The sequence below is a fragment of the Anthonomus grandis genome, chromosome 12, assembly GCF_022605725.1.
Source record: "Anthonomus grandis grandis chromosome 12, icAntGran1.3, whole genome shotgun sequence".
In the NCBI taxonomy this organism is placed as follows: domain Eukaryota; kingdom Metazoa; phylum Arthropoda; class Insecta; order Coleoptera; family Curculionidae; genus Anthonomus; species Anthonomus grandis.
The window spans coordinates 28458181-28471846 of record NC_065557.1 but is presented as its reverse complement, the minus strand read 5'-3'; the positions used below and the strand labels follow the sequence as shown (position 1 = coordinate 28471846).

The following is a 13666-nucleotide window of genomic DNA, read 5'->3' as shown; positions in this document are numbered from 1 at the left end:
ATTGACTTCGTGTATTTAAATGGAACAGACATATGTAACTTCTTTCAGGGCAAATAAATTTGACGTTTGCGATATCAGGATATATCAGAAATGTCTGTTTTGATTGTTGCGTATGTCAAAATTCATATTAGGCGTGATATCGAGTAATCACCTACCTTTTATAAAAACTCTGGGGCACACCCAGCACATACAATTAAACTATAGGAACTAAGTAATAAAATAATTTGCATTTTCTTTTCTGACACAAAATATATTATTTTATTAGCATCGTCGATCTATAATACGTTCTTGCCAAGAAACTTTCACTTCTTCACTTGAAAAATACTCTTTCAGTATTTCCCTGATTCTTAAACCGCCACTGTTAGCAAATCAACCACCATGGGCTAAAGGTACCCTATTCAATGTGGGGGTTTCTTAATTATCGTTATTATTATTACATTGAAGTAAAGCAGATTGTTGGGTTTCTAAATATCTGGAGTGTGAAAAACTCTAAAAATTTGACATAACAGTCCAAATGCATTCTCTGTAACCCTGCGAGCACGGCAAATACGATAATTAAATATCTCTTTTTTCTTTTCAGATTCAGAACTTTTTGAGGCAATTTGCAAATGCTTCGTCACCGATTAAAAAATGTGGTCTTCCAGATTAGTTCCGGGTAAACATTTTTCTTTGGGAATATTGTAACTGTTCATGGCTATTTTTCTTCCCATTGCAGATTTCTTAAAGATACTGCTGTCCCCCTTTTTGCCATATGCGCCGACAACTACTGCAATAAATTTGCAATTTGAATCTACAGTTGCTAAGAGGACTATCGAGAAATATTCTTTATAATTGAAATATAGGGAGCCACTATTCTTGGGAACTTTAACACGAACGTGCTTGCCATCAATCGTGCCTACACAAATTGGAATGTTCCATTTATTCCAAAATTCGTCAGCGATCCTTTTAAAATTATTTTCAGATTGTGGTGGCATACTTAGTGAGATAAGGTTTTTACTTAAACTTCTTAATACATTTCTCACTATCTGTGATATGAAGCAATCTGATATGCGATAAACGAAAGACAAAGATGTGAAAGTTTCTCCCGTCGCCATGAGCCTGAAAAAAAACTTGGATTACGTTTCAGTATTTTTTTTATTTCAGGGGATGAATGCAAGGAAAGATGGAAACATGTGAAAGATTCATATAATCGATTTAAGTGCAAAAGAAAGGGGGGAGGGGGGGCAGGAGATGTAGTTAAACCTAAGAATAGCAAGTGGCAGTTTTATGAACGTTTGAACTTCCTGGAAGTGTCTTCTCAGAGGGATGGCATTTCCAATATATCAAGTCCTCTGAATAAAGAAAGTGAGTCAGGTAGTACTTCACAGAACGATGTCCCAGATCCCGACATGGATTGCGAGGATGAGTTCAGTCAAGTCAGTGAACAAGACAATAATGGAAAGGAACAGGGTAACAACACAAAAAATGAACAATCACAAAAAACACAAGTCGCGCAACTCATAATATAAAGATCACGAAGAGAAAAAAGCAAGAAGACTAGTTTTAACTATAAATGAAGCAAAGAGAAAACGTGATGAAAAGTTTGTTATGTGGACAACAAGTTGGACAAAAAATTAACGAAGATGACGATAGGTTTTTTTTGGTGAACATAATATGAAGTTTGTTTTATATAAATTCCCACTAATTTTAAGAATTAGGACAAAGTCTGACGTGTTCAGTGTATTGAGCAAGCATAAACTAATGTCTATGGATTTAGCGCCTATTATAACACCGTCAAACAGTTCTTTGTCCAGCAATCCACAATATAGCGGATATTCTGCTATAAGTACAAATTCTACAGTATTTGAGTCTACCAATTTGACTGTGCACCAGGACACCAATTACGAAGCTGATTATTCAATAATATAAATCCTACTTTTTTAAACTTACCTTAATGTTAAAAACAGTTTCTCTTCGGGAGTGATTACCTACCTTGTACTTTTTGATGCTATATCTTTCTTTCTCTATTATATTTAAAACAAGTAAAACTGCTCTTTATTTAGTCTGCAGAACTTCCTGAACATGTCGTCATCACATTTCACATATTTGGATATTAACATCTTAAAATATCCCTCTTCCCTTCTTTTTTTAAACAAGGGATGTATGGGTCCTCTTAGGCGCTTGTACATGTAGTAGTATAAAATCAAATCATCTTCTTCCTTTTCCTCTAATAAATATAACACAGCAATTTTATCGCACATTTTCGCCAATTTTAAATTAATAAAATGAAATCAACCACCAGGGTAGTCAACGCCCGCTCCACGACTGACAACAGACTGATCGGTCGCATTTTGTCTGATGTTAAAACTGTCGTTGTCGCTTGTCTCGGTCGCTTGTCGCTGTCTCTTGTCGCGGTCGTAAAGATCGAACGTCTACCTTTATAGTTTTTAGAATCTGCTCTTATTTTATTTTTAGTTATCTCAATATTGACCCGGTGCCCGGTGCCTCTGTAATACGTTTTGCCGCTAATAAATTTTATTAGAAATACCAACCGTTGGGCTTTTATTTAACAATATGGTTGAAGTTCCACTATTTTTACTCAGTCTATTATTCGTTGTAACCACATACATATATAAATATTTTTAAAATTGGTGCTCGCAAGCTTTTTCATAAGACAACTTGAATTGGTAAATACATTGGTCCAAGCAGTACAAAGTCCAAAAATCAAGGTCGAAGCAACTCGAATAGCCAAATCGCCGCTCTTTTACATCCGGTTATATTTAATCTATGCTATTAGTTTAAAAGTAAATTTCTAATAATTATTTTCGACTTACGTAACCTTTTACCTGTTTGGGTAAATTAGATAAACTTGAGTGGCAATAATAGTTATAAATAGAATCGTATAAAAATAAACATACGATTATGTGATTGCTTAGTAGCACTTTATTACAAGTATTATTAAAATGTGTTCAGTCTTGAAAAAGTATACGGGTAAAGTTGCAATAGTGACTGGTGCTTCTTCTGGCATTGGAAAAGCTATAACGGAATATTTAGTTAAAAATGGAGTGATCGTTGCGGGTGTTGCTAGAAGACTAGAAAAAATAGAAGAACATGCTAAACAATTAGAAAAATATTCGGGTAAGCTACATCCCTTTAAACTTGATCTTACTAAGCCAGAAGAAATAGTGAACGTTTTTACAAAGATCGCAAAACAGTTAGGACCCATAGTTATACTTATAAATAATGCTGGCCTTGCTCAAGGAGGTAACATTATTGACGGAGATTTTGAAAAATGGAAACTAACTTTAGACACTAATGTCTTAGCATTGGCAATATGTTCTAGAGAAGCCATCAAAAATATGAAAGAAAATAATACTAAAGGCATAATTATTAATATCAATAGCATGTTCGGACATCAAATTTTTGACATTCCTTTTTTAAACGTATACCAGGCTTCCAAATATGCAGTTACTGCCTTAACTGAAACTCTGCGGTTAGAAATTAACAGAGAAAAATTACCATTAAAGATTACAAGTCTCAGTCCTGGGTATGTAAAAACTGAATTTACCGAACTTGCTTTGGGACGGGAACTTGCCCAAAAAACAACTGATTCTGGACTGAGACCTGGACTTAATGCTGATGATGTAGCAGAAGCAGTTATTTATATTTTATCCACTCCAGATCATGTAAATGTTAAAGAACTAACCATTTGCGTCCAAGGTTACATAGGTTAAGGTCCAAAAGTTTATTAAAATTTTAAATTAGTAGTATTGTAAGATTTTTAAAAGTAGTATCTTAGGTTTTAAAAAGAAAAAATATGTTAAAAAATTGTCTTATAATAAATGTATATTATAGAAAAATTCTGTTTTTTTTGCTAATACTTAATATAAACTTTAAATATATATGAGGTAAAAGCAAGGTGTATATATACAAGTACGATTACTTGAAAAATAAAAAAAAAATTTTAACGTAAATTAGGAACAATTATTCTTCTTTTTAGATATTTGCTCATACAAGCAAGCAAAGCTCATAAAACAGTGTTAAGTTTATTGTAAAAACAGCGCTGTTTGTATCCAAATTTTAAATAATAACATTTGTGCAATAACAAAAAAAAAAGATGATATTTTGACAATGTGCACTACTTATGATCACCATGGCTCTAATTGACGAACTGACTTCAGAATTTTTTAGTTAATAGTATCTTATTCTATCTAAACGCGTTTACCATTAAAATTGTTATCCTGGATTGATTTTTAACTGCGCCTGGAGCAAATCAATAAATAAAAGTATGTACTTATACACATATTACCTATACACATATATTTTCTACGCTGATAATGGTTTGCTATTGTATTAAGTCAGTACGGATAATCCAACAATAAATTCTCTACAATCACGTGCTTTTGTTTCGCTATTAAGTATTTCCTTATTAGTAAAACTTACTATTTAGTAATAAGGTTATTAGGTTGTAAGAGCTGCTAACCCCCAAATTAATTTCTGAGATAGAAGGTTACTCAAGCACTACATTTTCCTTCGAAAAAAAGCCACTATATTTTTAGACTCAACGTCATTTAATTATTTGAAAAATATTCAGCCATGGTCTTGCAATATATAATAAATGACGACAACTGTTTCGCTTCAGCTAGAATATCGTCAGGCCTAAAGTCAAAAATATCAGTTTAAGCGAAATAAAATTAAAATAAAAAACACAAAAAGCCTTTAAAAGCCATTTCACAACATTTACACTACGTAAATAAACAAAGATTTCTAGATTATAATATAAAGCTAAAAATAATTTTTTTTTAAGAAGTAGAGCGCAACAACATATTTATATTAAATATACACGCAAGCGCTTATGTGCATTATCGAAATCGAATCTTTTGATATTTCTAATCTCTTCCCTAGCATTCTTTCCTGAGAACTGTTTATCCTTAGTTTAAGACTTACTTTAAAAAAATGTTGACAAACTTCATACTGATAACCTTTGTGTTCTGATTGACATTTTTTTCCAATTTATCTATAAATACTATACGCAAAACAAGTGTTTCAATTGGTTTTGGTCTGTCCACCTTTTTAACTGCAGACTGAAATAAAAAATAACCCCCTCTTTTAACTTATTTTCTTTATTAAACGATATGAGGGTGATATGCCATTATTAAGGGTAACCCCTCTGATTCTTAAAATTTTATCACATTCTTAAGCTCTTTATAGTTATATATTAATTTCACACTTAAGGTTGAAACCAACGAATCTTTAGCATTTTTAGATCTTAAACTAACGCGTATAAAAAATAAGATCAAATTTATAGTGCACCTTAAGCCCACATCCACTGACAATACTATCCAGAGGTTTACAAGAGCCAGAACCAAAATATTTACCCCACAAGCATTCAATTTAACTTTTCAAGAAATGTTTATACTAACAACCACAGTTTTAACCCAGCTACTGGATAAAAAAGTTAACATTTCTGCCGCAAAAGCAATAAACTTGATCTGTTGGAAATACTAGAAATAAATAAAGCTAGACAAATCAACCACCATTACTGTGTTAATGATCAAGTAAATCATTCTTGTACCCACCTTTTTGACTCACTGTTTCTTTAATTCTTTATAGTCTTATAACTTCGTTCTTGCTCTTTACCATTTCTTTTTTTTATGGTAACAATCCATTGGTTTCCTGTACAACGTAATAATCACTATATTAATGGCGCTATTTATTACGTATATTCCCCATGAACCTCCTCTTGCTTTTACCAAATCTGTATTTTTTATGTCACCTGTCAAGAGAAAAAAAAATGTTGTTTGTATATGTTTTTGAACTGTTTGTAATATATTTTAGAGTCTGATGATGGCAAGAACACTTGCCGAAATGCATCACTCCTGAAATTAGAGGATTAGCATTTTATTTGTGGCGAAAAGATTTCTCCTACTAACTTTGCAATATTATATTGACTCCACTTTAGAATGGACTTTTTCCTTAATTTAGTATTTTCTTTAACACTATTATCATTCATTCCAATTATTTACGTCTTTTTTCATATTTGTCAATATTAGAATATAAATAAACAAACAAATAAATAAATGGTTTTTGAAGTTATAAACTCAAACCCTGGTATGTGTAACTAGTACCAATTTTAAACTTTTCTAAGTGTGCCTTAAATTAATTTTAAGTCTTTTCTGTATCTGATTATCTTTCTGTTTCTTGTTATTTTGTTCAAGCCGTTTAGGATCTCCTAATGATAAGATGGGAATTATAAAATAGAATTATGTTTAACAAACGAGTAAAGGGAGATTATATATGCATTTTTGCTTTACCGTAATCTACGACTCCACGCCAAGTATAGACTTTTTTTCATTATTAAATTTATTGTTTCATCAATTTTTAAATACTGTTCCCCGCCATACACTTTGGCGAAAAATATGCTTTTATACTTTTTCTTCTATAACTTACAAAAGAGACAGCAAATTGCAAAAAGATCAGCTAAAAGTCGTAATTCTACTGCCTGATCATGTAGCAGAAACCCCTATTTATGTTATCAACTTCAGAAATGTTTGCTAAGAGACTGAAAAATTATTATAAAGTTAAATTAAAAATTATTGTAAGGACTAGTTGCAACTTATATACTTATTTCTTTAACAAATATTATAATGTAAAAGTATCTATCTTATATACATTATGCCAGTTTAGCTGTAAGCCGTTGTCGTATACTTTAAAACATTTGCATTCAATTCGCAATATACGTCAATGATTCGTGCTGAACTTCCACTGGTGTCTGGAGTTAGGTTTGTAATGATTGGGGCACCTTGGGGCACCTTGTGTCCCTCCACTGCGATCCTAGGTCTATTGTGGTTCACTTCTAGGGGTTTAGACTTCCCAAACCAAGTCCGCCCTCTTTAAGACTTCGATAATTTGTTTGGGAGAACATTCTTGATGTATACCGTCTTAGGTAAAGCATTGCCGAAGAGGTCCTGGCTAGTTATCTCTAGAGTAGGACATCTGCATAAGATGTACATCTGCGGTCTCGTCCTCTTGCATGCATAGGCTGCATTCGACGATTTCCCCCAAACCAATCCTATTCATGTGATGACATAGTCTGCAGTGATCGGTATACATTACAATTAAGGCTTTTAGAGCTCTTATTGGCGGTTTGAGCTTGCCTATATTTCTTTGTCTGATGAATGGCACTATCACCATTTTATGCGGATTATTGGATATTTTCTCCCTTTTGCACCGTTTTAGAATGGTGCTCAGCATTTCTTAGTACTGTTAAGATTGCCTTCTAATTTTTTCCTTTTAATAACGTCACTTAGCATGAGTTTAAATCAGTTGCAAATAACGCTAGTCAGGGTAGAGTTTTTGACGATGTCAATAAAAATGTTTTCCTGACCTTAAAGAGTATTTCTGAAATGTGTTTCTGTATTCCTTAATTTCCATACAATAGATATTAATGGATTAATCATACACAAGTGACTTTTTTATGAGTTTAGTTTGTATTCCATTATACCGAGGCGAGCACTTGTTTTTGAGTAAATTTATGTGTTCAATAATTTTATTTCTATAAACAGGTGTTAAAAATATTGATCGTAATGATTCTTGATCGTAATGACATATACTTTATTATCTATATTTTTATGAACATATTACATGGAGATTTTATTTTGCTGGTCATAGTTATTCTTCCTTTAACAAAAAATTAGTTGCATTATTCAGCCATTTGTTTTTTTAGTAAAGGCTGATTATTATCATCCTGAACATCTGTTTCTACACTGTTCCTGACTTTCATTAACTGTATTTGAATCATGTTTATGAGAATTTGTTTGGGCTGTCAGTTTGTAACGAGTTGAATATTTTTATTTTAAATAACTTATTAATTTATGTTTCTAATGAAAATGACTATAATTACAAACATTAAAGGAATTCTAAATCAACATTTTAAAATAAAAGACTTGGGAGGTATAAAATGTATTTTGGGTATGCTTATTAAATAAGAAAATAAAATAACTATCAAACAAGCATTATATCTTTTGGAATGTAATATCTGGAAACAAGTTCTAGCCATTTTGAATTAAAACGTAAAAAGTCATAACGTCAAGAACTTGAGAGTAAATGGAGACAATCGATTGGTTCGCTGATTTATGCTACGAGTATGCTGTAAATACTGATAAGTATCTAGTTTACCCCTTTGCACAGTCAATTGATGCCCTTCTATCCAGGTAGAATATAAAGCTTTAAGTTTAACTTTAAGTGAAGCATTTTGGCTTTTAAATTTAATGCTTGATTTTCAGATTCTGGATAAAGGTTGTTTAAAGTAAATTATTTTATAAGATAACCATTTTTTAAATTTTTTTAAATAATCAATCTGCTATTAAGGTCTGTAAATATCCAGAATTTCATAAAAGACTAAACACATTAATATTCGTTATACCTTTATAAGAAGCAAAGTAAATAACAAGGTTGTATCTTTGAAGTATATACCAACAAAATTGAAAATTGAAGATTTTTTCACAGAACCTTATCGGTGGCTTTATTGAATGATGGTTTTTGTTAAGTGTGATTCAGTGTAATATGCTTATCGATTTTTATGTAGAGTAGTGGCATGTTTCAGTGTTCAAAAAATTTATCACTAAGAGGAGGTAAAATATTTGTTATCAAGAGCACATCTAGCAGAAAACAAATTAAACAAAACATGTAATAAGGATGTTTTTATCAACTTTTTAATATTATTATGAAAATGTAAAAATGGTAATTATTCTCCTATTTTTTGTACTATTTGAGTAGTATTATGTAGTTAAAGTTGATTCGTACGGTTAATTTAGGGTTCTACTTACGTTTGATTTATTATTGGGTCCGGTAAAGTTAAAGGGACGTCTAAAAACCGATTTTTTTTTGAAAATTTTTACATAGAATGTTAAGTGTGGTCAAAATATTTATAAAAGAAGTGAGGATGATTGGAAAAAATACAAAACTTTGGAAATTATGAAGGTTTTTCTACATACGTTAAAAACGTAATTATTGCCGGCTTGCACAATATTTTTTAGCTCTTGATTTTGCTATAATTAAAAAATATATACATTGGGGCAATTTTGGAACTTTTTGGAGGCTATTATTGTAAATGTATAGCATTTTTTATCGCTTTGTACCCCTTTTAAATACATATTTTGTAATTTACACACAAGAAAAATAAAACAACAACCTATGTCCTGTTTCAGTATGTCCCCAGTAGTATTTTTTGGTTTTGTCTGGAACACTTTTTAGTTAGATGGGTTGGTTGTGGACTCAATTTTAGATAATAAAGGCATAATATATTTAGATTTTACATTACATGAACAGGTGTTAAAAAATAGGTATTATTTATTTAAATGATTTGATATTTTATGTAATTTAATATATAATAAGTATAAATTAAAAAAAAAATAATTTAAGATATTTAATTATTAATAGATAAATAATAACGATGAGGTTTAATGTACATTAACTTATAGTCAAAACAGTAAATATCTTTAAATTAATTATAGGGATTAGGAATAGGAATAAGAAATAGGAATTATAGGCACAAACACGGGGCGGCAGCCCTATAATTTCCATTTTTTAACTATTAAAATATATATATTATATATTATATATTATATATATATATTATATATATATATATATATATATATATATATATATATATATATATATATATTATATATATATATATATATATTAATATATATATACCGGGTGGTGCGTCGCCGAGCGGATTGAATCTTGAATTAATCAAGTAAATGTAATTGCAAAATTAGCAAATTTTCGGTTCAGGTAAAACCAAACGGGCACCAGTAAAATAAATATTATCACTGACGTGAGAAAAGTGTCAAAAAATCAGTGACAGTCGACATATAAAAACAAGTATGAATTATTCAATCGACGAAAAAATAGCCATAATTAAGTGACATTGTGCGGGAAACAGTTTTAGAGCAGTATCTGAAATGTTTTCAGTTTATTTCCCCTAAAGTTTGATTATTTATAGGAACAGATTCCCAGAAAGATCTAAGATGTTAATATTACTCGGGCAGTATTATCAATATTTTTGTTATTATCATTTTATCATAAAGAGTCTCACATGCATCCTTCAACATTGTTTTTTTATCCTTTATTTGTAAGATAAAGGTACTTACAGAAGAAATTCTAGTATTAAAAAACCCTAACTGCAACAAATGGACACTTACTAGAGATACCTTGTCAAATACAGATTTTAATTTTGCTCACAAATCTTTGTGAAATCAGATTACAAATGTGTTTTTAGGGACCCATTCTCTTTAACAGTAATAAAGTAATAAATTAATTATCATGCTTTATAATAATTCTTGAGCCATTTAGTACTAGTAAGATTAGCTTTTTCTGAAGCTAATCAAAATTAATCTCAAACGGACCTTGCCTCTTAGAATTATATAGTCAGAAACTTCCAGACAGCCCAGTTATTCCTTTTAAGGCAAAATTACTATCGGACATTCGGTTTTAAAGTTTTCAAGTTGGTTTTCAATCACTCTAGGCGCACTTTCTTTAACCGATAAAATTTCAAATTTATTTTCCTTTTACTCCAGTCAGGATCCACGCAATCTGGGTTCATAACTTGTTATTATTTTGATATCCGTAGACCGTAGAAATGAAAAATTGTTTTGACCTTTAGTAAGTTTTAATATTTAAAACATTCCTGTGAAATATATGAACTTTATTATCTAACGGTATATAAAAAAAATAACGTTATATAACTAACTTTATATACACCCTATTTTTATCATCATTCACATTCTGGCATGAATCACAGTCAATGAACCTTACTGCTAATTTGCCATCAATCATTTAATGTCAATCAGTTAATGTCACTTTCAACCATTAGAGGAGCTCCTATATAAAGAACTCCTAAAAACCACCCTCAATAACTTCTAAAAACAAAAAAAAAACACGTCAATCTAGATATACAAGGGGACGTTTTTATATTTTTTATCAAAATTTTGGCAATCACCTCTTCACCTCCAACTATGATATGTTATTTAAAGAAGCATTAAAATAGCATGCCAACATAGGCCAGACGGACTTAAATTGTTTGAGCCAGAAATGTAATTTTTTCAGGTCTTGGGGCTTCCTAGTTAAGGATTTTCTTTTTACAATATTTTCGAGTGGACTTATCGCGATTCCTGGCACAAAATGAACAACGTCTGACAGTATTTCTATTTACAGGTGGGAGAGGTGTTACCACTTCTGAAATTCCCAATAAAACACGGGCGCGCCGTCGAAATTCCGGAGAGACTTGGATAAGTGTCGCTCTAAATTCAATTTGAGGCCTAATCAATTACCATGCAAGTTCTTCTATAAAATCTGACCGTGCTATCTTTCTGTTCCAATTATTAGACTTATAAATGCATAAAGCATTTATCACTGAAATATTTAGCAGGTCATAAAAGATTTCCATCGGATGTCGGCGATTTTTCTTGATACATCATATTTTGCACATAATTGGTCTAGTCGATCTACGGCAAACTTCGTTTGGGTATACATTGTGATTATTTCAGGTTTTCTCCAGTTTCAGCATCAATTGCATTATCATGGTGTATACTTGAAATCAACATTACAGATTTAGTTTTCTTTGGACAATACGACACAATTGTGAAGTCTTTCTGAAATCCAAAAATAGAAGATCCCACTTCTTTACTTTTGTTTGGAAAAAATTCCTTTGATAATTCTACTTTATTTTTTCGCATTGTGTCAATATAAATTAGCTTTTTTTCAATAAGTAATTTTTTAACCAATGGTACATTAGTAAACCAGTTATCGCCAGTCATGTTGCGGTTAGTGTTTGCCACTGGTTCTACTAATCTAAAGACAATTTCTTCTCCGGAATTTTTAAATTTATATGGTCCTTCACGTTGGGTTCCTACGTACGTCACAAGGTTGAATGTATAACCAGATTTGACGTCCACCAAAGCAAACACTTTCACACCATATCGAGCCGGTTTACTTGCTATATATTGCTTGAATGAGCAACGTCCACGAAATGCCTCATCGACAGTCAAATATTCACTTGCTATAAAATATCTTTGAAAATTGGCTAGAAATTGTTCAAAAATCTCCCTAATAGAAGTCATTTTTATCAATTTCTCTTCTTAGATTTCTGTCTCTAATGTCATCAAAACGCATGCATCGCAAAAGAAACCTAAAACCTTTCTTACTCATTACCAAGTAACATACTTCTACGCCACTTCCTTTTGAGTTGTCCTAAATTTTATGTAAGTTTTTTCAAGATGATCTTAATACACCGATTAAATAAAGAATCCCTATAAATGCCCTTATCTCTCTTTCATCTGTATTTCTTGCATCCCGTTCTGGTTCAAATCGTTCTTTTATACTTTCAATATAAATATGGTACAGGTAGTAATGGTTCGTATGATAGATTCATCTAGTAAAAGATTTAAATACTCAATCCCCGTTATTTCTGCATTTCTAGCAGTTCCCTTCGGCAAATGGGTAATGATGTTATGAGCTATGGTTCTTATTTGAACATTAGGAGTTTCTTTTCTCCATTTTGTTTTTCTGTCCTTCCCCGTAAAATAATTATTTGGTTGTTCAGACTCACCGTCATCGTCAGATTCATTTCCGGAACTATTCTCACTAGCCTCTTGATCCGATAAAGAATCATGCTCACTTTCGTTTACTGTAACTTTTTCAGGATTATCAACTTCATCTTCACTTTCAGTCATCACCTCGCTTTGGTCACTTGACATTTCGTCAAACCATTGTGACCAAACAGCTAGATCTTCGGATGTTTCAATACGCCACCTCTTTTCTTGTGACATCTTGCTATTTTATTTCTCTACAAAAAATTAAATTCAAATTTCAAATCAAGATTACAAAATTTTAAAATTAAAAAAATAATAAAGTACAAATAACAAATATTTCGCCTTTTCTCAAATTCTTAATTTTCTATTAATAAAAAAAACTTTTTTTATATAGTATTATTAATCGTCATGTCATAAAAAATACTTACGGGATTAGGCGCACGGGCTACCACTGTAGCCCAGTCGTAAAAATTCGCTAATATTTTGGAATCGCACGTCCGCTTACAGACAATTGTAAACACATACTGTCTATCGATATCTAATAAGCAGCTACTGAAAACGTCGACGCCGCATGACAATACTGGCGCTAGTAGCAGCCATTGAAAATGCGCTGGGCTACGTAGGTAGCCCAATAGTAGAAAATTTTAAAATAAATAATGTTTTTCAAACAGCGTCACCTAGCTACGGATATAAATGTAACGCAGCGATTACTCCTCTTTAAGAACTACACCTTTTCTTACGAGATCAACGTGAATAGTGAATACTTTTATAAGAAGCCTTTTTCCCTCTCTTAATTTTTTTGAGCTAATGATTTTATAAACTTTTGTAATGATATTTTTAATTAATTCATAATTTAAATTAGTTAGAGGTACTTTTTGTGTTTTATATTTTATTTCAATTTATAGTATAGCAACTATTTTATTTCAACGCTATGTAAAAAACTCTTAACGCAAAAAATGCCATAACACATCAATGAACATTCAAATCAAATGTTCATACATAAGTCAATATGATGATAAAACGCGGACACAGATATTCACACTCGGTACCTATGTCACGGTTCAACTTTGAAATTAAGAGCTATA

At 31.3% G+C, this 13666-nt stretch overlaps 2 protein-coding genes across 2 annotated transcripts; one reads left to right on the top strand and one right to left on the bottom strand.

The window, feature by feature from the left end:
• Positions 1 to 2894: 2894 nt before the first annotated feature.
• LOC126743178 (farnesol dehydrogenase-like) lies at positions 2895 to 3839 on the top strand. Its single transcript, XM_050450159.1, has one exon. It carries the CDS (start codon positions 2943 to 2945, stop codon positions 3711 to 3713), a length of 771 nt encoding a protein of 256 aa, XP_050306116.1. The 5' UTR covers positions 2895 to 2942; the 3' UTR covers positions 3714 to 3839.
• Positions 3840 to 12365: 8526 nt separating this feature from the next.
• On the bottom strand, positions 12366 to 13091 carry LOC126742839 (uncharacterized). Its single transcript, XM_050449644.1, has 2 exons — positions 13010 to 13091; positions 12366 to 12835 (listed from the first exon to the last, which is right to left on the bottom strand). The coding sequence occupies exon 2, from the start codon at positions 12816 to 12818 to the stop codon at positions 12366 to 12368; it is 453 nt and encodes a 150-aa protein (XP_050305601.1). The 5' UTR covers positions 12819 to 12835; positions 13010 to 13091.
• Positions 13092 to 13666: the final 575 nt, after the last annotated feature.